This window comes from Saccopteryx bilineata, chromosome 11 (assembly GCF_036850765.1).
Source record: "Saccopteryx bilineata isolate mSacBil1 chromosome 11, mSacBil1_pri_phased_curated, whole genome shotgun sequence".
NCBI classification, from domain to species: Eukaryota; Metazoa; Chordata; class Mammalia; order Chiroptera; family Emballonuridae; genus Saccopteryx; species Saccopteryx bilineata.
In genome coordinates, this window is record NC_089500.1 from 39771459 (window position 1) to 39798263 (window position 26805).

The following is a 26805-nucleotide window of genomic DNA, read 5'->3' on the forward strand; positions in this document are numbered from 1 at the left end:
ATAGATGCAAGATGTGAATTCCGGTCTGTCTTATGTTATAGTCTAAACTACTCTGATAGAGTTCTAAGAATTATCTGGATGATATTAATGTAATCCATGGGAAATCACTGTGAAAGGTATCAGATACATTTGATAGTTATGTCATTTTTAATTAGTAATGCAAATATCAGGAGCAGTAGTCAGAAAAAATAACCCAGAATTCTTTGGTCCTGGGTTATTATCAGTAAATTCAGATGTACTCTGTCACGGGTATATATGTAGACATTAGCAATAAGACTATATACTTGAATAAAAGCAGCCCTGGCCAGTTTGCTCAGTGGTAGAGCATCGGCCCAGCGTGTAGAAGTCCCAGGTTTGATTCCCAGCCAGGGCACACAGGAGAAGTGCCCATCTGCCCAGCCATCCCCCTCTCCTTCCTCTCTAACTCTCTCTTCCCCTCCGTCAGCCAAGGCTCTACTGAAGCAAAGTTGGCCCGGGCACTGAGGATGGCTCCATGGCCTCTGCCTCAGGCACTAGAATGGCTCCGATTGCAGTGGAGCAATGCCCCAGAGGGGCCAAGCATCACCTCCTCGTGGGCATGCTGGGTGGATCTCGGTCGGTTGCATGTGGGAGTCTGTCTGTCTGCCCCCCCCCACCGCTTCTCACTTCAGAAAAATACAAAAAATAATAATAATAAACTTCAATAAAAGCAAATTTCCATGAATATAATTTCTCCTTTCCTTCTTTATCTTTTTTGAGGAAATAATGTATCACTTTTGTTTTAGAAAACACATTCACGCCCACTGTTGTGTTTAACTCTTTGTGGCAGCCTGTTAGAGTTCCCCATGTCATATCTGTAGCTAGTTGCGTGATTTGGTCTGAATTTGAACTGGTAGAGCCAGAACTCAAACATGTCTTTCAGCTTTCATGCTTGGTTTATCACATTCCTCAACTATCATTTGTAAGAATATTTAAAGCCTATTGGAAACCTGACTTGTGTGTGAAGCCGTTTTGAATACAGTGCTGACTAATTAAAGTGGCTCTATAAATATACCCCAGAGTTTCTTGCTTATAACTGTCTTTGGGTATTAAAATTCACATTTGGCTTATGCTTGATTAATTTATCTTTTCACTTTTCTCAGCTCTCTGCATTCAAGTTTAGCAAATGTGTGGTGACCACATTATTTCATGAATCTTCAACTGGTATCTTATGTTTCATGTCCACTGTGCATAATTTTCTAGGCATAAACTTAAACTTAACTCAATGAAACTTTAGTGAAAATAACAATACATGGAAGGACAACAGCGATAATTGGATACTGCATAGATTCGATGGCTTCAAAGCAGGAGCCACAGTATTTCTCAGTGTCTGAGGGTCTGGACTAGGGCACTTGATGCCACCAGATCTGATTTCTTCTCTCCCACATCCCATTCCTTTAAGAAATTGTTTAATGAAACGTTATTGTGCTAGTTATTTTAGGGGAGTCTTACCTCCTTTATTGACTTTATCCACTTATATTGAAGCTTGAGATCAAATGGTAAAATTTATTAATATTATCATCATAAATCTTCAAGCTTTTCTTTTCCTGACCTCTGAAGTTTTCTTTGCCCCCAGATAAACTCTTGGGTGTGAATATGTTGTTTCATATCCACTTTCCTGATAGTTTGAAGATTTTTCTGAAACTTTCTTTATATTGTTCACTTTGGCTAATTTATTTAGTGCTGGTCTTCTTGTGGCGTCCTTTTTGTAGCTTCTTGGTTCTTTGATGGCATTTTCGTCTAGATTAAGAGCCTCTGCCCATCTCTGATCCTTTGTCACGATTTCCATTTGCAGTTCTCATTATAGAAAATAGTGACAAAATTACATAATGGGTTTTTTATGCCTTCTAATTTTTGCTTCATAATAGCACAATGAAACATGCAGTGTAGTAATGCTACACCAAGGACTCTGTCTCCTCTCCCTCCTTAGAGGCTCATAAAATCCACTCACTTCTCTCCCTCATCCAGGCTGCTACCTTAACTTAGGTCAGAATCATCACCATCCTGCAACAGCATCCTGACGAGTGTCCTCTTTTTGGTTTCACACCCCCATCCACTCTTGGGGAATTATCACGTCCAGTCTTCCTCCTTAGCATGACAGACCTTTGACCCTGCACTCACACATTAATGTGCCCCCAGGTAAAGGCATATGGGAAAGAGTTGGAGGTGCATGCAGACTCCCTCAGGATGTGACTCCATCAAGCCTGTCCATCATGGCTACTGAAGGTTCTTTCAAAGTCAGGGTGATTTTCCTGTTACAATTTAATGACAGATTCTTTTTTCTTTCCTCTTGCCACTCTTCCAGGGATAAGAGCAGCTATGGGTCTTCTTTCTTTTAGGAAAGGCTTGTCAGTCTCTGTTTTTGTGCAGTTCAACCTCATTATATTCTCAGCTATCTGACAGTTTCAGAAGTCTGTGACTTAGTAACTTATCTGGCTTGTTCTAGGCATCAGAGTGAGAATAATAGTCTCATGATTTTCTACAGTCCAGCCAGAAGCAGAAGGTTCCCACAGGTTTAACTCATATCAACACAGGTTCACTCCTATCAACAAAGAACATTTCCAGCATCCCGGAAGCTTCCCCTGTACCCCTTGCCAGGTAGCATATTCTCTGCCAAAAGCAATCAGTATTTTTTTTTCCTATTTCTATCACCATAGCTTAGCATCACCTGCTTCTGGATTTTATTATGGAAATGGATGTCATATGGTAGGTACTTTTCCTGTCTGGCTTCCTTTACTCACCATTATATCTGTGAGTGTCTTCCATGCTGTATTTTAGAGTAGTTCATTTTTGTTGCTCCTAAATAGTCTTCCATTATAAGAATTAACCACATTTTATTTATCCATTCTACTATACTTGGGCCTTGGAGCTGATCCAATTATTACGTTTAAAATTACTATGAACTTCTGTGTGTGTGTGTGTGTGTGTGTGTGTTGATGCATTTCTGTTGTTGTGTGCACAGGCATTGAATTTATAGCCCCTAGAATGTGCATATGGGCAGCTGTGGTACAATCCTGCCAGTTTTCCACAATAATTGTACCAGTTCCCACCTTCCCTCGCCACAGTGGCATTTAATTGCCTAACATCCTCATTCGCATTCCAGTCTTTTAACATTTTAGCCATTCTGATAGTGTATGTCTTATGATTTAATTAGGATGTTGGTACTGACTTACCATATCTTCTTTGTGAACTTTTATCTCATTTGTCTATTTTTCTATTGGGTTGTCTTCTCATTGAGTTATAGAACATCCTTATATATTATGGATATCAGTTCTTTGCCAGGTAAATGTATTATAAATATCTTCTTTCATTCTGAAAATTGCTTTTTTATTCTCCTAATGATATCTTATGATGAACAGAAATTTTTATTTCAAAGAACTCCAGTTTATCAATTTTTTTTCATTATGGTTGAGAAGTGAAGTCTTATTTAAGAAAACTTTATCTACCCCAAGGTAATGAATCACCTTCCCCCCCCCCCCCAAATTTAATGTCTTGTTGAAGCTTTGTTTTACCTATCATATTTGAGATCCATCTGTCATGGATTGTTCATTAGATACAAGGTAAGGATCAGAGTTCTTTTTGTTTTCTTCCTTTGTGGATGTGCAGCACTGGTTACTAAAAAGATAACCCTTTTCCACTGCATTGCGGTGGTTCATTTGACATAAAGCAGGCGGCTCTTTATGTGTGAGTCTGCGGGTTGGCTTCCTGACTCTCTGCTCTACTACTTACTCTGTTTGTCTGTTCTAGGGCCAGTTCCATGCTGTTTTCATTCCCATAGCTTTCTGACATATCTTCAGATCTATTAGGGTACATTCTCTGACTGAATTTAAGATGTTTTTTCAAGGTTTTGTGGATTTTATTATTTACCTTCTCTCCTAAAGAAAAAACAACCCATTTATAAATACTTTCAGTTGCTAAGTGAATTTAATCCAAATACTTCTTCATTTTCTAAATAAGAAAGTATTGCTTTAAATACTAAAATCATGGTCGGTTCCTGAGAAGTTCAGTGTTGTGGAATACATTGCATTTCTATATCCCATAAATAGAATGGCTCCCGGCTAGAAATTCCATTCTGTGTAGTAGTGTGCATTAAGCCTTTTTAGCAACAGAACATGATTCATACTGTTTTATTAGTTTTTTTGGAAGATAGTATCTCTTTACAACAGTGGGCCTCGGAAATGGATTGGTGCCACGTTGCATTCCAGACAAGTTTTAGTCGATTTTTATTACACGTGGCTGGTGTTTTATGGAGCATGTGTGTTACCTCAAGATGTGGATGGAGACTGTGCCACTGGAGGCAGACATAGCTTGTTATAATCAGGCAGTGGCCTGCTTGATGTCTCAGCTGACAGCCTTACAGAATCGCCAGGTTTAAAGGATGGGTAGATCTCAGAGGTCAGTCAGGTAGGTGGGGGATGCCTGTGGTTAGAGGCACAGGTAGGTCTCCAGTAGCTGTCTCGAGAAGCTATGACGCACAGCCTAAAGCTGACTCAGCCAAGATTCCCATCTTCCTGCCAAGGGAAGGGACCCTTCTTAAGGAGCTAACTGATGAGAAAGAAAATGGAAGCCAAGCAGCCTTGACAAGGTTAGTCCTCCCCCTATCCTTCCTGCCCTTGATTTAGCATCTCTATCTGTTTAAGTTTTGTGCCAAAACAAAGGTTGCTAGTTTATTGAACAAAATAGCTAAAAATGGGCCTAAGAAAAGAAACACAAACAAAAAAACACCTTTATGTCTTCTGTCTTGCCTTATGTGTGGTAGACTTTTATCAGTGCTTGGGGATGGTCCGCTCTGGTCTGGACTGTCCGGAGATGAGGTTGGGCCATACTTGAAACTGGCATCAGATACGTTCTGAACGGGAGCATTATTTTCTCCCAGTGCTGTTGGCAGGTGGACAGACACGTTTAGTATAAAATGTCCAGTCTTTTGAGAGGGCGAGGTTTCTTCCTTATCTTCCTCACTGCCATAATCAGCAGGGCTTCTGGTGGTTATCAAGTCATGTTTAATTACCCTCATTAGGAAATGTCCTTCAGTGCCCTTTTGGCCATTAGAGCTGGCTGCAGAGACTCTATTCCTTTTAATGGTTTTGTGTCTATGTCCTTGCATATCAGCTTCACTAATAAAATCAGGGTGAATGTACAGTATAGCCAACAGCTCACCTTTCATGGAACCGTACCTTTTAGTTCTGGATAGGAAACAGAAACTGTTAGCATCCTCTTCTTTAAAGCTTAAGATTTAAATTAAGATTGCTTTTATATACTGCTCAAAAAAATTAAAGGATATTTTTAAATGAATATGAAGTGATAATATATCCCCTAAGTATTAAAGAAACATTTATTGAGTGTGCATTATATTTACAACACTAACTGGTGTTCATTTTATACAACCTCTCCTTAAAACCCTTGAAGATATACATCTTCCTTCTCCATAATAATAGTAAAAGCTAGTGTTGAGGGATACTTTATATCAGGGGTCCCCAAACTACAGCCCACGGGCCACATGCGGCCCCCTGAGGCCATTTATCCGCCCCCTGCCGCTCTTCCGGAAGGGGCACCTCTTCCATTGGTGGTCAGTGAGAGGAGCATAGTTCCCATTGAAATACTGGTCAGTTTGTTGATTTAAATTTACTTGTTTTTTATTTTAAATATTGTATTTGCTCCCATTTTGTTTTTTTACTTTAAAATAAGATTTGTGCAGTGTGCATAGGGATTTTTTCATAGTTTTTTTTATAGTCTGGCCCTCCAACGGTCTGAGGGACAGTGAACTGGCCCCTTGTGTAAAAAGTTTGGGGACCCCTGCTTTATATGTTAGGCACTGTATTAAGTGCTTTATAGAAATTATTTCATTTGACCCTCCCCCAAGTACAGCAAAGTAGGCACATACTGTTAGAAAGTAGAAAAGTGAGGATTCAATCCTAGTCTTCCTGAATCCGAAGAAGATGGTGTGGTTGCCATATTTTGTACCATTCCCAGCAAAGCACAGTCTCAGCCAAGCAGCTGAAACAGTATCTTTCAGAATGGTATTGGAATACAAATATTGATCGACTTACGACCTATGTAACTTACGACCATTCGACTTTATGACCACAATAGCTAGCCACAACTGCTCCGCGTCTGGCAGCGCAAGCGTTGCCCAGCTGGCTGTATGACAGTGCGAACCAGCTTCTGGCAGCACTACCATCTCTGTGTGCACCATTTCAGCTGTTATCCCAGACTCGGTACAGCAATTTGTGTTTTGTGTCTTGGATATTTTTCATCAAACCCCTCCCAAGATGTCTACCAAGAGGAAATTGTCTTTGCAAATATTAAACCAGTTGTACTAGTAATGCATTGTTTTACTTAAACCTGATGAATGTAATAATAAGAAACAAAATGGTGTAGAGATGATACAAATGGCATAAAATGAACAAAGAAAATTATGATATATAACAATAATTAAAAAAATTATGATAAAATAGGACTGAAAGATTTTTATAACATCATTTCACAGTACTGTACATATAGCCTACTCAGCTAACGACCAAATCGTGTTACAACCGGTCTGTCAGAACCAATCGTGGTCGTAAGTCGAGCACTAGCTGTATATCAAAGAAGGCTGTATTTTCTTTGGTGCAGGCTCTGGAATATCCAACAGCTTCCTGGGCTCTTAAAATTTGACTTGGGTCAAATTTGCTAAGGTCCTGGGCTGTTGTGGGGACTCAGGAACTATGAAAGAAGGCTCTGATGTTCATGTTTGGAGGTTTCACAAACGGCAGTCATTGGACACTGGAATCTTTGGACCATGGCTGGTGGTTCAGGGGAGCAGTGGCAGTCCTGAGAGAGTAGGCTTGTCATCTGACAGGCAGCCAGCTCTTTAGAGACTCAAGCTGACACCGTGGGAGCTGGTTGTGATAGAAGTGTGAGTGGCTACTGAAAGATTCCATGGTGCTTTTCTCTTGATTGCTCTGGGATTCTTGGCCCTTATTATCCCCTGTGTACTAGGTCTGTCTCCCCATACCCACTGCCGCTGCTGCGTGTAACATCACAAATGGCTAATTTTTTTTTTCCTCTCAGCCCAGTGGGCTCAGTGGGCTTCCTGCACCAGGACTGTGAGGACTTTTTAAGTTTTAGAGACTTGCTGTTACCTAGTTTGATGCTTTTGGGGACATGTTTAAAAGCTGGATAGTGTGTCACTTTAAAAGTGTTTACCTGAGCCTGACCAGGTGGTGGCGCAGTGGATAAAGCGTCGGACTGGGATGCAGAGGACCCAGGTTCGAGACTCCGAGATTGCCAGCTTGAGCGTGGACTCATCTGGTTTGAGCAAAAAAAGCCCACCAGCTTGAACCCAAGGTCGCTGGCTCCAGCAAGGGGCTACTCGGTCTGCTGAAGGCTCGCCCATGGTCAAGGCACATATGAGAAAGCAATCAATGAACAACTAAAGTGTTGCAACGGGCAATGAAAAACTAATAATTGATGCTTCTCATCTCTCTCCGTTCCTGTCTGTCTGTCCCTGTCTATCCCTCTCTCTGACTCACTCTCTGTCTCTGTAAAAAAAAAAAAAAAAAAAGTGTTTACCTGAAACCTATATGCTCTTATAGATCAATGTCACCCTATTAAATTAATTTTCTAAATAAAATTAAAAAATAAAAAGAACTAAAAATTTAAGAAATAAATAAAGTCACAGTGCACACACTGCAAGTCTCTTATGCAAAGCCCATGGCTGTGTTTTATTTAGCTTGCAGAGTGTAAAAATTGAAAAAATTTACATAAATATTGGGTCTCCCAATTCTCTCAAAAAATGAAAAGGTATAGCAATATGGCCTCAGTTCAGACATGACAACAGTTGCTAGAAACTAAATAGAGTCTTCCTCTTTCAGCAGGGCAAGCCTATATATTCAGTAATTCTTTATTCCTCTTTTTTATACCAGGCCACCTTTATTGATTTATGTTATCAGGCTATTCTTTATAGATACCTGATTCTGTAGACTCTGATTCAACTATATAGTCATTACTAGGCTTTGGATTAACAAAATAGATTTCTACAAGGAAGAGGTACTATAGTACTATGAAACCATAGAATAATTTTCTGTAGTACTGGTTTGAAAAAGAAAGTAGATTAGCCACAAATATATTTAGCCAGATGTATTAGTGACAATAAGCTAGCTGCTGAATAGACTCTAAAATTTCAATGACCTAAGTCTAGTTGAAATGTATTTCTTGCTTACTTAATAGTAATTGGATTTCAGGTCATGGGAATTTGGAATGGGAAGGGGAGGTCTGCTCTACTCCACATGGTCATTCAGGGACCCAGAGTGCCACTGGCTCCCCTATCTTTCCCAAGAGGCTTCTAAAGGTCACCACAGACATACATACATATAATCACTAGATGACAAAATGGCAAGGAGAATGATTTGCTGGAGATGTTTATGAGCCGGGCCTGGATGTGGCACCCGTTACTTCCACTCCTCTCTAGGTTTCAGGGAGCGGCTGGAAGTCTCTACCCTGTCCTGGTTAGGGACTTGAGCTTAGGGAGTCTTTCCTGAGGTTTTCTGAAAACAATTTTTTTTTCCCTATCGACAGTAGGATGCTAGATCCCATGCATTATTCTGACCCATCCAGATAAGCCAGAGGAAGGGGGTCCCTGGACCTAGAGGAGGCAGAGGAGGCACAACAGCCCATGAAAATGGGATACTGTGAGCATGAGAAACAGTATATAAGACTCACCAAAAACTAGGGAGGGCACCTTCCCCTGACCTGAAATATAAATATATGCCAGAACACCCTGGGCTGCTAAAGTCTCTTGAGCAGGGGGCCTAGCACTGACACATGTCAGGAATTCACATATAATTTCAGGATAAAGAGAGACATGATAGGAGCCCTTCTTAGTAACCCAGAGTTTCAAACCCAAAAGATCCAGATATACTTGCCATCTGGGTATCAGTTAGCTCTTTTTTATTTTTTATTTATTTATTTATTTTTTGTATTTTTCTGAAGTTGAAAATGGGGAGGCAGTCAGACAGACTACCGCATGCACCCGACTGGGATCCACCCGGCATGCCCACCAGGGGCGATGCTCTGCCCATCTGGGGCATTGCTCTGTTGCAACCAGAGCCATTCTAGCACCTGAAGCAGAGGCCACAGAGCCATCCTCAGTGCCCAGGCCAACTTTGCTCCAATGGAGCCTTGGCTGCTGGAGGGGAAGAGAGAGACAGAGAGAAGGAGAGGGGAAGGGGTGGAGAAGCAGATGGGCGCTTCTCCTGTGTGCCCTGGCCGGGAATCAAAGCCGGGACTCCTGCACACCAGGCTGACACTCTACCACTGAGCCAACTGGCCAGGGCCTCAGTTAGCTCTTTTTTTTTTTTTTTTTTTTTTTTTTTTTTTAGAGGGGAGAGAGAGAGAGAGAGAGAGAGAGAGAGGAGAGAGAGACAGGGTGGAGGAGCTGGAAGCATCAAGTCCCATATATGCCTTGACCAGGCAAACCCAAGGTTTCGAACCGGCGACCTCAGCATTTCCAGGTCGACGCTTTATCCACTGCGCCACCACAAGTCAGGCCCAGTTAGCTCTTTTTAAATGAGAGATTTCTCATGTAATTTGTGGAAATTAGTCTAAGGATTTTAGTAGATAGATCCCCAGAATTTCCATAACACAGAAAACATATTCAGCAGCAGTCAGGTGCCGGAGATGGGGAAGAACCCCCAATTCCTGTGAGCCATGATTTGGCTTTGAACAATGAGGGCTCTGAGGGTTGGTGACTTGACTTCTCCTCTCTTTGGCCCTCTACTTTGCACTTTAAAACTACCATAGGATTGAACTGCCTGTACATCTTACCTGTGCCATGTCACTTCCCACTTTAGTGGTTTTGTCCATGGTGCTCACCTGCCTAGCTATTAAGCACCCAAGATTCATCTCAAGACATCTTCTCTTGCAGTCCCAGGTTAAATCAAGTCTTTTTCCTGTGCTTTCACAGGAACCCATGTCTACTTGTGTTTTCAGCTTTGTGTCCAGCCCCAGTCCTGACCTTAAACTCTATGAGAGCAGGGCTTGTCATATTCATTTTCTATTCCAGTATCTAGGACACCCCACACCTGGCAGGCAGTCTCAGAATGGTTGTGCATTGGGCCTGCTTCCTGAATCTCTTAGCTTGCATTTCTATCTAGAGAGTTAATTGAACCAGTACACCCTGACAGCTTCACTTTCATTCTTTGAGATCTCTGATGTCTTCAGGAAGTGGTGATCGCATTCATCAATGCTAGCATCCATTACCTGCTTTTCTGTCAAGTACTGTGCCACACTCAGTTTGCATTTCTCTTGTAATCTTTCCACCAACCCTCCACACAGGTACTGCTATTAGTTCAGTTATCCAAACCAGGTCTGTGTGACTTAAGAAGCCAAGCTCTGGTGCACTGTGCTGGAAGTGACTTGATAGACATCTTATTCAGTCTTGTTGGTATATAGCGGGCAGGCAGTACTGGGTAGGACCAGTGATGCAGGGCACTTAGCCACAGCTTGCTAGATGACCACTAATAATTTGGCTTGAGAAAACAGGTAAAGGGTAAGACCCAATTAGTTGGTTAAATGCGATTTGCAAAATTGGGCACATTTTGACATTAATACAGTTAGACTCTGGAGAAGCAATCTGAGAAGCCAAGTTATTTTTTTTTTAAGTCAGGAATACAATCTAAGCAGCTGGAACGAAAATCTAAAATCCAGGCTGGAAGCCCAGGCAGAAGGATCGGGTGCAGATACAATAAAGCTCCTGGAGACCAAACCAGCCATCTCCCTGAGTCAAGGGCTCTCTGTGTGAGCCTGGGGTCCCTATGGACTTCCTGCCCCAGCCAAGCATGACTGTCTGACTCAGCAGAGAAGGAAGCTGTATAATATAACCGTGGTATATTTAATGCTCTGAATTATAATTGTTTTACAAAATCTTTTGCTGTATAAGCAAACTAACAGATGTCTGAATCTGGATATAACTGTAGAGGCCACTTTCAACATTTTTATTGTTGGCTAAAGCACACTCTGCTAACTGTGTTTCCCAGTTATTCATCTTTCATACCCACCTGCAAACACTAGTTCATGTTAGTTATTGAAAGAGGGACTTCATAAAAGGAGAGTTTCACCAGGGATTGGGTTAGCATATTATCATCTGCTTTATGTATGCTGTTCTTAAAACATTTGTGACCAGGTGACACACATTGGTGGAATATAGACAACATAGCTTCTGAACTGTCCCATTTCCGACTAAGCATTAAGTACATTTAATGTGTACATCATTTGAACATGACTCTGTTTGGCTATATTACTATCACTTCATGTGGCCGAACGCATTATTTTATGTAATTCATTTTAATATTTATTTTTCCTGACTAATCATACATTTACTACATTTAGTTTTACGTGAATAGAAATTTATCAATATCCCAATAATCAAATGATAAAAGATTTAAATGCCAAGCATGTGTTAGCAGTATGCAAAAAATAAAAACTAAAATACTAATTCACAAATGTCTACCAATTAGCCAAATACACACCAACCTCCTGATTTCATAAATATAGTTGTTTTGGAACAAAACCATAAGCCATACTATTGTTTACATATTGTTTATGACTACTTTTACATTGCAACAACAGCATAGTAGAGATTTTGTGACAGAGACTCTATGGTCCCTAGAGGCTAAAATATTTATCATCTGGTCTTTACAGAAAAAGTTTGACTTTGCTATAGACTTATTCCATTCATGGAGTCATTAGCTTTTTTGTTCAAATGTCAAGTTCTCTGAATGTTTGCGCAGGAAGTTTTAAGTATCCAGGCCAAGGTCACCCAGTTAAGTGTGGTGGAGCCAGGATTTGAATACTGTGTAGGCACTCTGATTTCAGATGCTATCTCTTTAAATCATAAGACTATGTTTTCTTTGTTGTGTTGAGTTTATGTGGCAATTTATCTTAAAATTATATATATATATATATATATATATATATATATATATATCTTCAGGCAACTCAAGAAAACTTGTAATATAACCTATAGTGAAGGATTTTGATGCTCTGTGACCATATCTCCAACCAACCAAATATTCCCATTTCTTTATTACTTGTCTTTAGGTTTCTTCCAAGAGAGAATAATAGGTCATACTAAGATAGAATTACTTTGATTTTGTCTGAGTGCTGAGTGGTGACATTTTAATTTTTGTTAAGGAGAAGTTAGAACTTGGGGTGAGAATGTGGAATTGAAGATGCATTTAGAAGGCTAACCCTCTTTGTCTCCTTGGAAGGGTAAAGATGTGCTCGTCTTTATAGAGCTATAACGGAATTGCACGGAAAAATGGGAAATGATAAACATTGGATAAAAAATACATTTCAAATTTCAATAAAAATTTCTTTCTAAAGCCCTTCAGAAAGGCTCTATTAAATGAAATGTAGTTGAATTGTATTTGCTGCATTTTTTCCAAAAGAACATGACAGATTTTATAATGGGAATTAGTTGTGATAAAAATTTCAATGATACCAGTTTTTCAAGTAGAACCATAATTTTTGAATCAAAGAAGAAACCTCATGTCATTCATAATTCTGAAAACAGAATTTTTAAAAAGCTGTGACCAGGCAGCATTCATAAAAGTAAACTATGGGAGCAGAAACAATGAATGTGCTTAATGGGAACACAGCGACTGTCCTCGCAGGAAGTAGGAAACGGGCTCTCCGGCGAGATTATAACGGAGTATGTGAACACAGACAGGAGGACCCAGGTTACGTTAAGTCTCCAAGTTATTTTATCTCTGATAGGTTTATAATTCAAACCAGAAACATTTTTAGCAAACCTTTTGTTTGGAGGAGCTTTAATAATCCATAGAATCTAGTTAGGTTTTCACATCATCTCACCTGGGTAGATAGTCACCATCATAACTGTATTTCTCTGGGGAAGAAAATCAGATGGTAATGTAATTTACATAAAGTTTGCCAGGGTATTTAAGTTGCTTGTCAGCAGTCCTATGGTAATATATTGGCATCTTATCACTATTTTATTCAATTATTTTAATGCCGGGAGCAATAGAGGGTGAGATAATAATGTTCTTTTCCACCTTCAATTTCTTTCTCTGTCGGTCTGAAGAATTTCTTGCTTGTGACATAGTCAGCTCTTTTTCCAGATAACTTTTCTTTTCCTTCAGAATTTTGCCCTTTTACTTTTATGTTAGTATTTTTTTTATTTCTCTCAGTCAGCCTCAAGACATTAAAAATGTCGTCTTAGCTAAATTAGAAGTTTAAAGTTAACTTGCCTTTGCTGCTATAAAAGAAAATTTTTTACTTGGATGTGCCCTTGCTCAGGGGGTAGCCAAACTGGGCACTGGGTTCCATCACTGGTTCTCGCCAGTGGAGGCTGATAATGCGCCAGGAACTTTGAAAGCCCGGTCCCTCCCCACCTGCCACATCCTTGTTGGATCTTCCCGACTGAAAATCAGTGAGATTTGCTTTAACCAACAACCAACTGTGCACAGACCCGAGTGCTAGGTCCCCATGTCTAGTGAGCATAACCACCTTCAACTGCCCTCTAGCACTTAAAACTCCTCATCTTTCCTCCCTTAGAAAACTGGTGCATTTTTCAATGGCATGGGCAGCAAGATGCAGCTTTTTTGTTTATTTATTTTGGTTCTCTGGTGGTCTCTGTTTTATCTTGCCACACTGCTTCACTGAGTCCATGGCCCTGGACAAACCATTAACCCCTCTGAGCTGCTGTAATCCATGAAATGGAACAACACCCACTTGGAAGGACTTTTGCTTGGAGTACAATGTGCTAGAGGAAAGAGATGGTTAGGGGCTCTGATCACCTGCACAGTCGAAAATCTGTGTTAACTTTTGACTCTCCCAAACCCTAACCATTAATAGCCTACTGTTGACTGGAAACCTTATGAACATAAAAGATAGATTAACACATATTTTTATGTAATATGCATTATATCCTGTCTTCTTACAATAAAGTAGGCTAGAGAAAAGAAAAGATTACTAAGAAAATTATAAGGAAGAGGAAGTACATTTACAGTACTTATTGGGAAAAACTCACATATTCAAACCCATGCTATCCAAGGGTCAACTATATATGAAAAGACACATAAGAAAGCATTTAATGTAATTCCTGACGGGTGGTGGGCACCACAGAAAGGTTGGCTTTCTCCTTTCACATTCTCAGAGCTGAAAATGGCATCAGAACCAGCAGGCATTTCCGAAATGCTTGTGGTAAACGAATGTTTTCACTACTCCCTAAAATGGACTTAAATGACACAATTCTATAGATATTACCAGCAATGCAGCTTTCTGAAATTTTTGCCTGGGATTTCAGAATTTCACGTTCTACCAATGCAGCATTTTGTTTTATTTTATTTAACATAATCAAATACCTGAAGGTAGATTCATGGTATCATTTTCTGAGCCAATTATAAATCATTGCAAGTTAGTGGAACTTAACAAGCCAGAACCAAAGTTTTAGCTGCTAACTTCTTAATAACTTTCCCAAAATTATATTATCTTTAAGACATTTTCAATCAGAAATAGGGGAGAAAAGTGTTTTCCCCTACTTGCAATGTTTATATTTTAAAAACTCTAATTCCGTGTCTAGTTCTAACGATTCTTGCCAAATAACACATGTTGCAAATATTAGTTAAAACAAGATTTTCTTTGGCCGTCATTTGAAAATTAAATTTCTTTGGGAAGTTAACATTGTAAAGGTTGACAATCAGAAGAGGATTTTTAGATCTTCTTTTTTTTCTAGAGAGTTTTAGAAACACAAGTAAAGATTTCTTTTTGGATTGTTTCTTTCTAATTTTCAGAATTAAGGCCATGAACCCAGTGGCCTTGAGAATTTTTTTTAAGTCTCTGTAATTCTCTTTATAATTCTTATCCTATGTGTTATAATTTGTGTAACTAAAGCATTACAGGATTGTAAAGATGTATAATTTAGAAGGTTTGCGTAGAGTGACCCCTTATCAAAAGGCTTAAAATTGGAACCTTAGGTCAGGATCTCTGCCACAAAACTCAGATGTGGACAGAAAAGTTTATTTCTGAAACCCAAGTGCAGTCCCACCTGGTCCCTACCGCCAGCAGATTTTTAAATCCTGAATTTGCAATAGACAAGGAGAAGCCATCACAGAGAAACTTTAAGCCATGTGCTTAATCTGGTTTCTAGCTTCCGATAAACCAGTATGTTTTTTTTGTTTGTTGGTTTTTGCCTCTTTTAGATACCAGAGTAACTGAGGAACATGACATGTTTCCATCGTTCTGGTGGACCCACCGTGACAATGAGTCTCAGCAGTGAGACCCAGAGTCTCCCCCCGCCATTGTGAATTATTGCTGTGGCGGACAGTATGACCCAAAGCTCACTTCTTGAATAGGTTGCTCTTTTGAACATCTGTCATGAATACTGTCCCTGAGATTTTATTCAACACATTTTTAAATGAGCACTTTCTAGGGGTCTCTGATGTATTGATGGTGGAAAAGACTGCAGGACTGTAGACATTTGTTAAGACTATTTCTGTTCTCTGGTTCTTAAGGTAGGAGGAAAAGGCTATCAAAAGAAAGATGAAAACCTGTAAATGAATTGGCTGCTGTATAAATACTAATAAGTGAGGCAGCCCAAGTGGAGATGCTGTTCTTGTCCCAAGGAGACAGCTACTATCAGCTGTAACACATTATGTCAGTATTTAAGCTCTGTTTTGCCAGATCGTTCTATTTTCAAGTGAAATGTTGGCAACTTAGTAGAAAATTTATAAAACAATGCTAACTAATCAAAATGCATTTGTGTTTGTAACCTTTAGATGTGGTGGTGGCTGTATAAGAAATTCAGGTAGACAGGCTGTTTCTAAGTAAGAAATAGCATAAGTAAAGCCCACATGCCTCTTCTGTCTCTAGTTATGCCAAAGAAATATTTCTATGTTCTTCTACTGAATAATCAGATAATATACTGGAGATTCTCAAGGAGTATATCTACAGGTAAAAGACAGTACAAATATTGATCGACATACGACCTATGCAACTTACAACCATTCGACTTTACGACCACAATCGCTAGCCACGACTGCTCTGCGTCTGGCAGCGCAAGTGTTGCCCAGCTGGGCGTACGACAGCGCAAACCAGCTTCCGGCAGCACTACCATCTCCACGAGCACCATTTCAACTGTTATCCCAGACTCGGTGTAGCAATTTGTGTTTTGTGTCTTGGATATTTTTCATCAAACCCCTCCCAAGATGTCTACCAAGAGGAAATTGTCTTTGCAAATATTAAACCAGTTGTACTGGTAATGCAGTGTTTTACTTAAACTTGACGAATGTAAAAATAAGAAACAAAATGGTGTAGAGGTGATTCAAATGGCATAAAATGAACAAAGAAAATTATGATATATAACAATAATGAAAGAAAATTATATTAAAATATGACTTAAAGATTTTTATATCATTTCACAGTACTGTACATACAGCCTACTAAACTTATGACCAAATTGTGTTACGACCAGTCTGTCGGAACCAACTGGTTGTAAGTCGAGCTCTAGCTGTACCTACACATAAGACTCAATGTCATGTAGTTCAGACTTCTTTTTTTTTTTTCTTTTTTTTTCTTTTTTTTTTTGTATTTTTCCGAAGCTGGAAATGGGGAGAAACAGTCAGACAGACTACCGCATGCGCCCTACCGGGATCCACCCAGCACGCCCACCAGGGGGCAACGCTCTGCCCACCAAGGGGCGATGCTCTGCCCCTCCAGGGGCGTCGCTCTGCCGCGACCAGAGCCACTCTAGCGCCTGGGGCAGAGGCCAAGGAGCCATCCCCAGCGCCCGGGCCATCCTTGCTCCAATGGAGCCTTGGCTGCGGGAGGGGAAGAGAGAGACAGAGAGGAAGGAGAGGGGAGGGTGGAGAAGCAAATGGGCACTTCCCCTATGTGCCCTGGCCGGGAATCGAACCCGGGTCCCCCGCACACCAGGCCGACGCTCTACCGCTGAGCCAACTGGCCAGGGCCTAGTTCAGACTTCTAACAAGGAAGGCACTGTACACCCTCAGCATAAAAATAATTATTAGCTTTCATCATTATACTTACAATTTGATTTCCCCTTTTTATAAAAAGCTTTGATAGTTCTCAGAAGGTACACTGATTTCTGGTTTACCCTCCTGGGTATTGCTTGGTAGTTGTGCGATTAAACATGGTCTGGAAAAACATGCTTCTTAATGTCTAATCACACGAAATTCTCTAAATGTATCTGTTTATTTTGTATAATACTTGAACATATCAAAGACTTTCACATCTACGTTATTAAGCGCCTTTATTTTAACCTGTTCTATAAATGACTCACAAATTTTACAAAATTTTAAATGGAGCACATTTGTGTAAGGTCAGGATATTATCACTCAAGCGTGGCATGGTTAATATAAAAAACTCTGTCCTGACCAGAGAAAACAGTATTCCTAGGTCTTTGTTCCCACTGTTGATTCTTCCTTCTTCCTAGCCCATGGGATATTTAAGGTTCAAAACTAAGGCCAGTTTTCCCGCTCTGAGCATCACTTGTGATATGACAAGTTTGCATGGCAGGCTGGCTGGTCCTGCTCTGTGTACCTGTCTCACTTCTCATCTCCCCTGTGTACTCCTTAAAGGATGGGCTTTTCCTCCGTGCCTTCCCCAGTTAGGTTAGCCGAATCTCTTGTTGAGGAGTTGTTTAGGGGGGTGTTGTCAGGAGCAGAGTTAACTTTTAGATCAATGTTTTGAAGTCAAACACATCTGGTTTTGACTCCCATCCTAATTATAGACTCACTGTGTGACCTTAGGCAAGTCACTCAACCCCTCCGAGTCTGCTGCTTCATCTGAAAAGATGATAATAAAGCATTGTTTATAGGTCTGTTACAAAGTATTTGTGAAAAGACACTTATTTAGTGGCTGGTTTAGTGCCTGGTACATAGAGGGTACGAGTGTCTGTGATCTTTCCCTCTCTGTCTCCTTTGTTATTTTAATCATTCCTCACATTCCTGTCCCTCCACACTCATCTGTCTAGTGTGTTGCTCTCTAAATCCAACCTTGTAGCTCAGACTTGACTCACCCTCTTAAATGACTGGTTGAAGAGCTAGGCTTTGAAGTCTAATACATTTGGAGTCAGTCTGTCTCTGTGTCTTAGTAGATCTGGGACCATGAACTAGTTACTTGAGTTGTTTGAAACTCGGCTTTCTTGACTCTTAAATGGAGATAATAAAACTTTATATCACCCAGTGTTGTTCAGAGCATTAACTGAGAAAACATATGTAAAGCACATAGTAGATTGCCAGAACATGGTAAATATCCAAGTGCTGAATAAATCAAAACCACTTATAGAGATACTGCAAATGGTTTTCACCTGGTTGTAGACAAAGAGATGAAACCTGAATTAGAGTACCAGAAACTATACTTTCTGTAAATATCAGCATTAAATTGGAGAATTTTCATTAAGTTAGGGATGTGGCATTTTATATCACCAGAATTTAGGGACCTGAAAACTCCAGAGTATTCACCCAAACGTAACATTCTGATGCATTTCCACGATATAGTCAGTTTCTTTATACATTTCTGCCCTGCCGGCTAATGTTAAAGCTCAAAATAGTGCTGAGGGCCCATTCTCTGCCCAGAGCTTTCTTCACAAGTTCTACTCAGCCTGTCCTAAGTGGACCGGCTGTTTTCTAAGTCGTTCCCAAAGGACTGCCCTGGAAGGGAAACCAGTCTCCCTAGCTGAGCACTGTGGGGCCAGAGGTTGGGAAACTTTTCTGTAAGAAGCCAGATAGTCAGGCTTTGTGGGCCCCATACAGTCTCTTTGACACATTCTTCTTTGTTGTTATTGTTGTTTTAAGTGACCCTTTAAAAAATGTAAAAGCCAGTCTTTTAGAAAAGTAGGTTATGGGTCAGATTGGGCCAACACACCATAGTTTGTGGACTCCAGACCTTGAAGGGATAGAGCTATAAAGTGTGGCTTTGAAAGCATGATGAACTAACTGGTATCTTTCTCTAAGGAAAAAGAAAACATATGTGCATCAGTTTAAAAAAAAAAACACTGAGACTTTGTAAGGGAGGAAAATGTTTTCCTCCACTCGGTAAGAGTCTCTGGCTTGGTCTGCAAAGTAACCTAACAAAGGAAGAGGAGCAGAAGAAAAGCATACATATTTAGATGTTTGTTTTATATGTCTCTGGGAGCCTTCACAAGAGAATGAAATCCCACAGATGTGATTATTATGCTGGTGGAAATGGCCTTCTTTCAGGGAGTTAAGAAGAAAGCATTCCTGGGACTCACCTATGGGGGCATGAGCCTTCCTGATAAGATTTATTCGGATTGAAATGGAAGGTTGCTCATAGGTTCCCAATGTCTCATCTCTGTCTGTCCCTTCAGGGGGAAAAAGTCTCTTCTTGTCTTCATCAGGCCCAATACAAAGGCCAGTGTCCAAAAACTCTATGCCTTGATTCAGTCCGTATCAAAGCATAGTCTAGCCCAGGCTTTGTCCCTGTGGACTGGCATAGTCCGTGTCCCAGCGGCACTGTGGCTAGTGCTGTGCTCAGGCCTGCGCTTGGGAGCCTGCACTTGGGAGCCCCCATGGTCTGCTGCAGACTCCAGGCTGCTACTGTGCCCGCGTGGCTATGAGGAGAACACGCAGATGCAGCAAGTGCATGTTCCTGAGACAGAGAGAAGAGAGAAGGAGGGAGAGCTAGCTGTTTGTTAGGCTGATTATATTACCTTGGGCTTTGGGAAGGACTAAGTGTCCTTCAAACTAACCAATCAACCTCTCCAATCTTTTCAAACTTCTGCTTGTTCACCCCCTAACCAACCCATTTCCTAGATCTCCCAGTGTTCTGTGTCCCTTACACAATCTGATTCTTTTCCCAGGCTAGACAGGCCCCTGTGGCCACCATCTTAGTTCCTACAGGCATGCCTTGTAGTGGAAGGGACCTCCCCCTGTGCCGGCTTGATTTCTACTGACCATGTGCCCAGCAGAGGAATTTCTCCTGCTTATTCCTCCCCCATAGCCTGGGCAAGTGGGCCGCTTGTACCCTGGGGAGGTTAAAAGCTGGTCCCTTCTCCCTACAAGAGTATGAATCTCCTCGGTGGGGCGAGGCTACGATCCTCTGAGGTGTCTAAAGCTGTCACTTCTTCATGAAACAAGCAGGATTGTCAATGTCTGATTCTCTTTGCTCCCTTTTCTTATTAAGATCTCACTAACACCTGGAGCAGGAAGTTTTTTGACATGACTAAGGGCTTTGAGTTAGGTATAGTGAATGGTGAAGAAGTAACTAGGAAGATAAGGGGGAGTTTGAAAAAGTTTGTACACATCTCTTGCCCCCAATTTCCCCTGTCATAAGAAGGTCTTCCCACCTCCTGGTATGAGGAGGGGACCTTCCACATGGGAGTTTTTATGACCTGTTTCAGGAAAGTAGGGTTAAGCAGGAGAAGGTCAGAGTGACCTTCCTATTTCTGTCATTTTACATCTCTTCAACTTAAGATATTTAGATGCTAAGGTGACATATTTCAGAGTAGTATGGCCTGAACCCGTATCAACATTTGAGTTGGTACAACTTGCATCATTGGTACAACTATACTTTCTAGTCAGTATTTTAGTCAGTTGATAGCGGGACCTCGTGTCACTGCTGTTTTCCTTTGGAAACTGATAAGGAACAGAGGAAAACAGATGGAGCACAGACTGTAGAAATGAGAAACACAGAAGAGTTGTGTGAAAGAAATATTTAATCATAACATGAAGAACTCACAGTGGCAACTTTTCCATTATGTTAAATTTCACTCATTCCTATGCATTTGGGGAACGTGTTTAAACATGAACAGTGTAATGTTCCATCTTCATGCCTGTTTACGAGGGTATTTTGTTTTGTCTCTTTCAGGACTATGACTTGAGCCAACTCCAGCAGCCCGACACCGTGGAACCTGATGCCATCAAGCCTGTAGGGATCCGACGACTGGATGAGAGACCCATTCACGCTGAGCCCCAGTACCCGGTCCGATCTGCAGCCCCTCACCCTGGGGACATCGGGGATTTCATTAATGAGGTACCGAGTGAGACTCACTTTCTCTAAAAGGGCATATATTTCATGCTACTGTTTAGCTCAATGTAGAGAGGACATTGCTCAGAATGCAACTTTGTAGTTCCTGAAAACACACTTGCTTTTCTTAAGTTTTTCTCTGTGTGTGAGCAAATGTGGCCTCAGTAACAGGAAAGATTTAGTTGCTTTGATCAGCCAAAAAGAGATCTATCAATTAATATTGTGTTCGGCATTTGTAAATGACATTCATATATATAATCAGCATTCGTCACACCATCTCTAAAATGATTTTCCCTAGGTTATAAGCAACAAATAGACTAACAATATGAAACTGTGTTTTAATTTCACTTCTTAGCACTGATGAATGGAAACTCTCACTTTCCTCAGATTGTACCCTTTAAAATCCACAAATGATGAGAGTACAGTGCCTACGAATGACTAGAGAGTTCCATCAACTAAAATTAGTAGGAAGAGCAGCTAAATTAAATATTATGTAAGTGATTTAAATACTTGTCTAGTTGAGGAGTTTTAAGAGCTTCTGTGAGAGGCAGCTAATTCTCTGTTGAATATAACAGATACGATTTTCACTGTCAAAATTATTATGGCATTCTTTTAGTTCATTACTGACCCAGAGTTCTGCTACATTTAATACTTAAGTTTTGAATTAAAATGATTTATGCTACTTCATTTGGTCATGCCTCTAGTTTTACTGCAGTTATTCTTTTGAATTTTTATTGTAAGTATAGGAGCAATGCATATTGATGTTGATTGTGAATAGACAGCAGGACTCTGGTTCTCTGGCCGTAGACTCACCTCGGCCTCTCCAAGATCAGTACTGGTGTTAGTGCCTCAGAAAGTGGAATGCATTTGTCGTATCACCTTCAGTCACATTCTGAAAAGACTCTTACTTCCTGAGCTTCCTTGAAATAGTCATATATTACATATGCACACTCAATCTTCCTAAGAGTTTTAGATACACTTGCAGTTTGTTAAAAAAAAACAGTTTTGAAACAGTTAGAATCTTTATCTATCATTGATGTTGTCAGGTTTCAAGGTATAGTGACTCTTTTAACCTTAGGTGAAGGAGCTGAATTTTTTCAAAGCAAGACTTCTAACTTCAGTATAATTCAACAATTAGCTGAATGTTTCTGCCTGTCCTTGAAGTGTAAATATTCTGTGGGATTCCATCCCATCCATGACACAGGACATGCTTCTCTCTCAGTGATAAACTCACTGTCACTTGTCACTTATAAGGCTGTATGTAATCTGATTCCATCCTGTGCTGCATCCGCCCCCCACCCCCGAACTATTTACACCTCCTCAAATGCATCACAGGTTTGACTTTAATATAACTTTTGTGGGCCTGGCTGGTTGGCTCAGTCCTGGTTTCCATTCCTAATCAGGACACACAGGAGAAGTGACCATTTACTTCTCCACTCTTCCCCATCCCTTTCTCTCTTCCTCTCTCTCTTCCCCTCCTGCAGCCATGGCTTGATTGGTTTGGAGCAGTTGGCCACAGGCACTGAGGATGGCACCATGACCTCAGACCTCAGGTGCTAAAATAGCTCTATTGCCGAGCAATGGAACAATGGCCCCAGATGGGCAGAGCATCACCATGTAGGGGGCTTACTGGGTGGATCCCAGTTGGGGCACATGAGGGAGTCTGTCTCTTTGCCTCCTGCCTCTCACATCATCATCATCATCATCATCATCAACATTATCATCATAATGTAACTTTTGCAAAGCCCTCACCTTCTTGACCATCAGTAAGACACCTACCTAGTCTCCAGCCTCAATTCAGACATCTCATTCTCTGTGGAGCCTTCTGTGATAACTGTGGGAAGGGTCAGCCAGCTGCTTCTTCTGTCATAGCCTCATCAAGGGGATGTGACGGTCAGTATTTCCCTTTTCCGTGAGATCATGTGTATTCTCTCCAGGATGGGGACTGTTTCTTGTTCATCTTTGTTTAACCTAAGCATCTAGTCGGTTGTCCAGTGCTTAGATTTTCTTGTTTTAAGAAATCCAAATACTGTGGCACATGTATAGGGTATGAAATAATGCATGCCACCTAATTTGCAGTTGATTGGGAGTTACTGGGTTCTAATCTAAGTCTGGAGCTGTTACTCTAGTGCTGATTCCATTTATAAAATGAGTATATTGGTTGTTCCAAGTCGTGTTTTAGTATGTGCCTTGTGTATGTATTCATTTATCTTTTTTACAGGGACTAGATTTTCTCCAGCAGGTAGCAAAGCAGAACTAGATAGTTAGGCTCAATCTCCCAACTCCACTAATGCTACAGTAAAAGGAGTTACAGCAGGAATTTACATTTAGATTTTCTTTTCCCACTTACAGAGCCTAAAATGTAGCTCAAGACCATAACGAATATCTGTAAATACTTACATGAAAAACATAGCGCCAAACAACTGATTTGCAGATTAACTTTTAGAATACAATCAATTGATAATTTGAAGATTGTCCGCATTTGATTAAAATGGCTCACTTTGAAATCATCTTGATCTTGGTTTAAAATCACTCATTCAGCCAAGAATTATTAAATGTCTACTACTGTATGTATCCAGCTGTGATAATGATATGTAGAAAAGAACATAAATCAGACCTATATTTTTGTGTGTGGGCGTGGCCTACTTTGCTGCCAGCATGGTCTTTGTACTCAGTAAACATTCTGACACCTGAAGCCTCACACTGTTAGGCAAGGAGGCCCATTGGGTCTGGTTCTTACTTGGCATTCCAGTTGCTTCTCAGACCCCTCCCCTACTCACAGCTCACAAGCCAGCAACAGAGACCTATGCATGTAGTTCCCAGGCTCAGCTTGTAATTCCATGCCAGTGTCTGTCCCAGGCTGTTCTTCCTGCAGGGGATGCCCTTCTCCCTTTCACAACGTGTTGGCCCCCTTGTTTCTACCAACCTAGGAAAGGTCAGGGACACAGAGTGTGAGGTAGAAGCCATCCAGTGGCCTCCATTCTACCCAGGACTCAGCTCACCTGAGAACTCCGGTTGTGGACTTCCCTTCCGGCTCCCCTGTGAGCCCTTCCATTCTTCAGGGGAAGAGGCGCATATTCCTGGTGGGGGGCAGCATGTGGGGCACGTCGCTTTGCTGAGTACCTGAACTGGTAATAGGATAACGTTTGGGAATCATTCTCCAGAATGACATTGAATGTGATTATAAGGCAGAAAAATGTGCAAGAGAAGGGGGACCAAAAAAGTCTGTACCCAGAAAAGCCCTACAGTTGACACAGGATGAAAATCGAAGGAGGTTAAGGTTTCACAGAAAACAACTAAAAAGAGAGTCCAGTTATGTGAGCGTCAGTTCTGTGGAAAAGTCAAGGGGACAAAACTATCAAAAGGCCTAAGTCAGAAATGATATCCAAACACACCGCATAGATTTTTACATCTAAGACACTCACTCAGACTTGTTCAGTATCTTTCTTAACAGGGCAGGTGAAACAAATACATGTGAAGTTTTTAAGTAGTTGAAGGTACCTAGAAAGAACTCAAGCACATTTTATAAGTACATTTAAAATGCCTACAGATCTCGTTATCTCCAGGTCATAATATATTTAGCATAGTACCCCGTGTTCTAAGGAACTCATACAGTGATGAGTGTAATTGCAGTGGTTTCATAGACATAAGGAACAGTTAAGCTCATGAAGACATTTCCTAGTTTGTTTATTTAAATAATGAGTGATAGTTGCCTCAAATCTCTTAAAAATGATAACCTTTCCAGTCCGGTAAGAAGAGTAAAGCAAATCACACAATTCTTAATTTCAGCTATGAAATTTCTTTCTATTTTGAGGTTTTTAAACATGACCTTCAGAGGGTGATGAGTTGAAACATTTCTTTAATCTCAACCCAACAGTAGGTATTAGCATACCTTCAGTAATTTTACTAATCCTATGTATTTCTTTATCTCAGACGTATAAAAACCAAGGGCATACTTTTGTTAAAAGACTGACTTGATTACCATCATTTAAAAACTTATGGAAAGTACTTTTAGAATAACTTCCTTAAAACTACTAAAGCTTAAAGCTCTTGCTTTTTATTCTCTTATTGATTAAATTTGACTTGTTCTCTTTAAAGTATTTCCATCTGCTCTTACAGGAGTTGGGCGTTTGTGTTGAAATCCAGTCACCTCACCTAGCAGTGCTGTTTACCTTGTACAAGGTCAAGATCCTTGGTTTAACCTGTTGGATTCTCAGTCTTCTTACATATAAAATAAGGATAATAATAGGACTTCCTTTTAATAGTGCATTGAGGATTAAATGAGCTAATCCACATAAAAATGCTTGGTATAGTGCCAATCACATAGTAAGATCTCTTAGTTAACATCAGTACCATATCATTATTATTACAAGATACCTTTCAGGAGTAGAAACATTCTGTTGCCCTCTAACTGTAAATAAAACAAATAAAAACCTTTTAAAAAACCGCTTTAAGTAAAATGAAATTTAAAAAGAGGACTTAATAGTGTAGTATTGGTGTAGGTAAGTCACAGAATTCTGCTATAATGTAAGCACAGTATATTTTTATGTCCACAGATATTTTAAACCTAGAGTCTAGCTTTTTCTGAAAGGAATATATAAAAATATGAAAAAGATGCTAAGATGAAAAAAACTAAGCCCAAGACAGCAGTACAGAGTCACCTTCCAGAACACCTGCAGGATGTCAGGCACTGTGTTGGAAGACAGGATATGAAAGGAATACAAACAGCCTCGGCAGAAAGGGATGTCACAGTCTCGTACACCAAAACATGGCAAGAAAAGTAACGGGGACAAAAGAGACCGCAGGAACTACTCCCAGTCATGGCTGGGGGAAGAGGGTAGGGAATCCATGACGAAGAATGGACATTTTAAACAGACTTTAAAGAATAGATGGACGTTAATCAGATGAAAAAATATGAGGCATTTCAAACAAACGGTATCACATTTCAGCTAGTAGCAAACGAATATCCCTATAACATGGAGGTATATAAGCACATGACGTTTTTAGGTATGAAGGGACTTTGGTGAATAAATAAGTTGTAGTTGCTGGAGTTGTGAATCGCTGACACATAAAAGATGGGAGAGTAGTCTAGGTGCACTGTATACTCTTCTAAAGACTTTTGACTTGATCCTGTAGATTACCCAAACCTCAGATATTTGAGTAACAACTTTAGTTTTATGTGGCTCTGCAAACTTTGTCTATTATTTACTTAATATTTTAATCAATTTTGACTTAATTTTTTAATAAAGGGAATTGTTAATATCCTCATGCACTAATTAAAAATCATTGTGCAGATACCCCCAGTAGAAAAGCTCCTTTCTTTGGGAAAAACTGTTGTAGGTGATAGAGGGGAATCAGAGAGTTTTACTTGGGTGAGTGACGTCAAATAATATCTGAGAGAGAAAACAATAGCAGTTTGTGGGAAAGAAGCAGGAACAGCACTGGGGACAGGGGACCAATCAGAGAGGCTTTAACTTGGTCCAGGGCTGTTATAATGATGACCCGAACAAAGGCAATGGCACTGAGACAATAGAAGAGAGATGTAATGGAATCAACAGGACCTCTTTTCTCTGTATATCCCACATGGGTTCCTTCACTGAAGAACATGGATTTTTACAGTCCCTATATAAGCATATCTGCACCCATAAAGCATAGGATCAGGAGTCTATAAATATAAGCTCAGCAAGAATTCAGCCAAAGCTGCAGTTCTTTCATTTTACAGAGGCACCTCGAACTACAGAAATAGTTCAGCATGACCCAGAGTTCAAGATCCAGGAAAGG

The 26805-nt window shown here is 40.4% G+C and overlaps 1 protein-coding gene across 2 annotated transcripts in view; it reads left to right on the forward strand.

The window, feature by feature from the left end:
- Positions 1 to 26805, forward strand: part of CDH2 (cadherin 2) — a 245577-nt gene that overhangs the window by 213908 nt on the left and 4864 nt on the right. For both annotated transcript variants that reach the window (XM_066246179.1, XM_066246180.1), the window contains exon 15: positions 20866 to 21030. In XM_066246179.1, coding sequence (XP_066102276.1) covers positions 20866 to 21030 — 165 coding nt within the window. The remainder of the gene's footprint in view (positions 1 to 20865; positions 21031 to 26805) is intronic.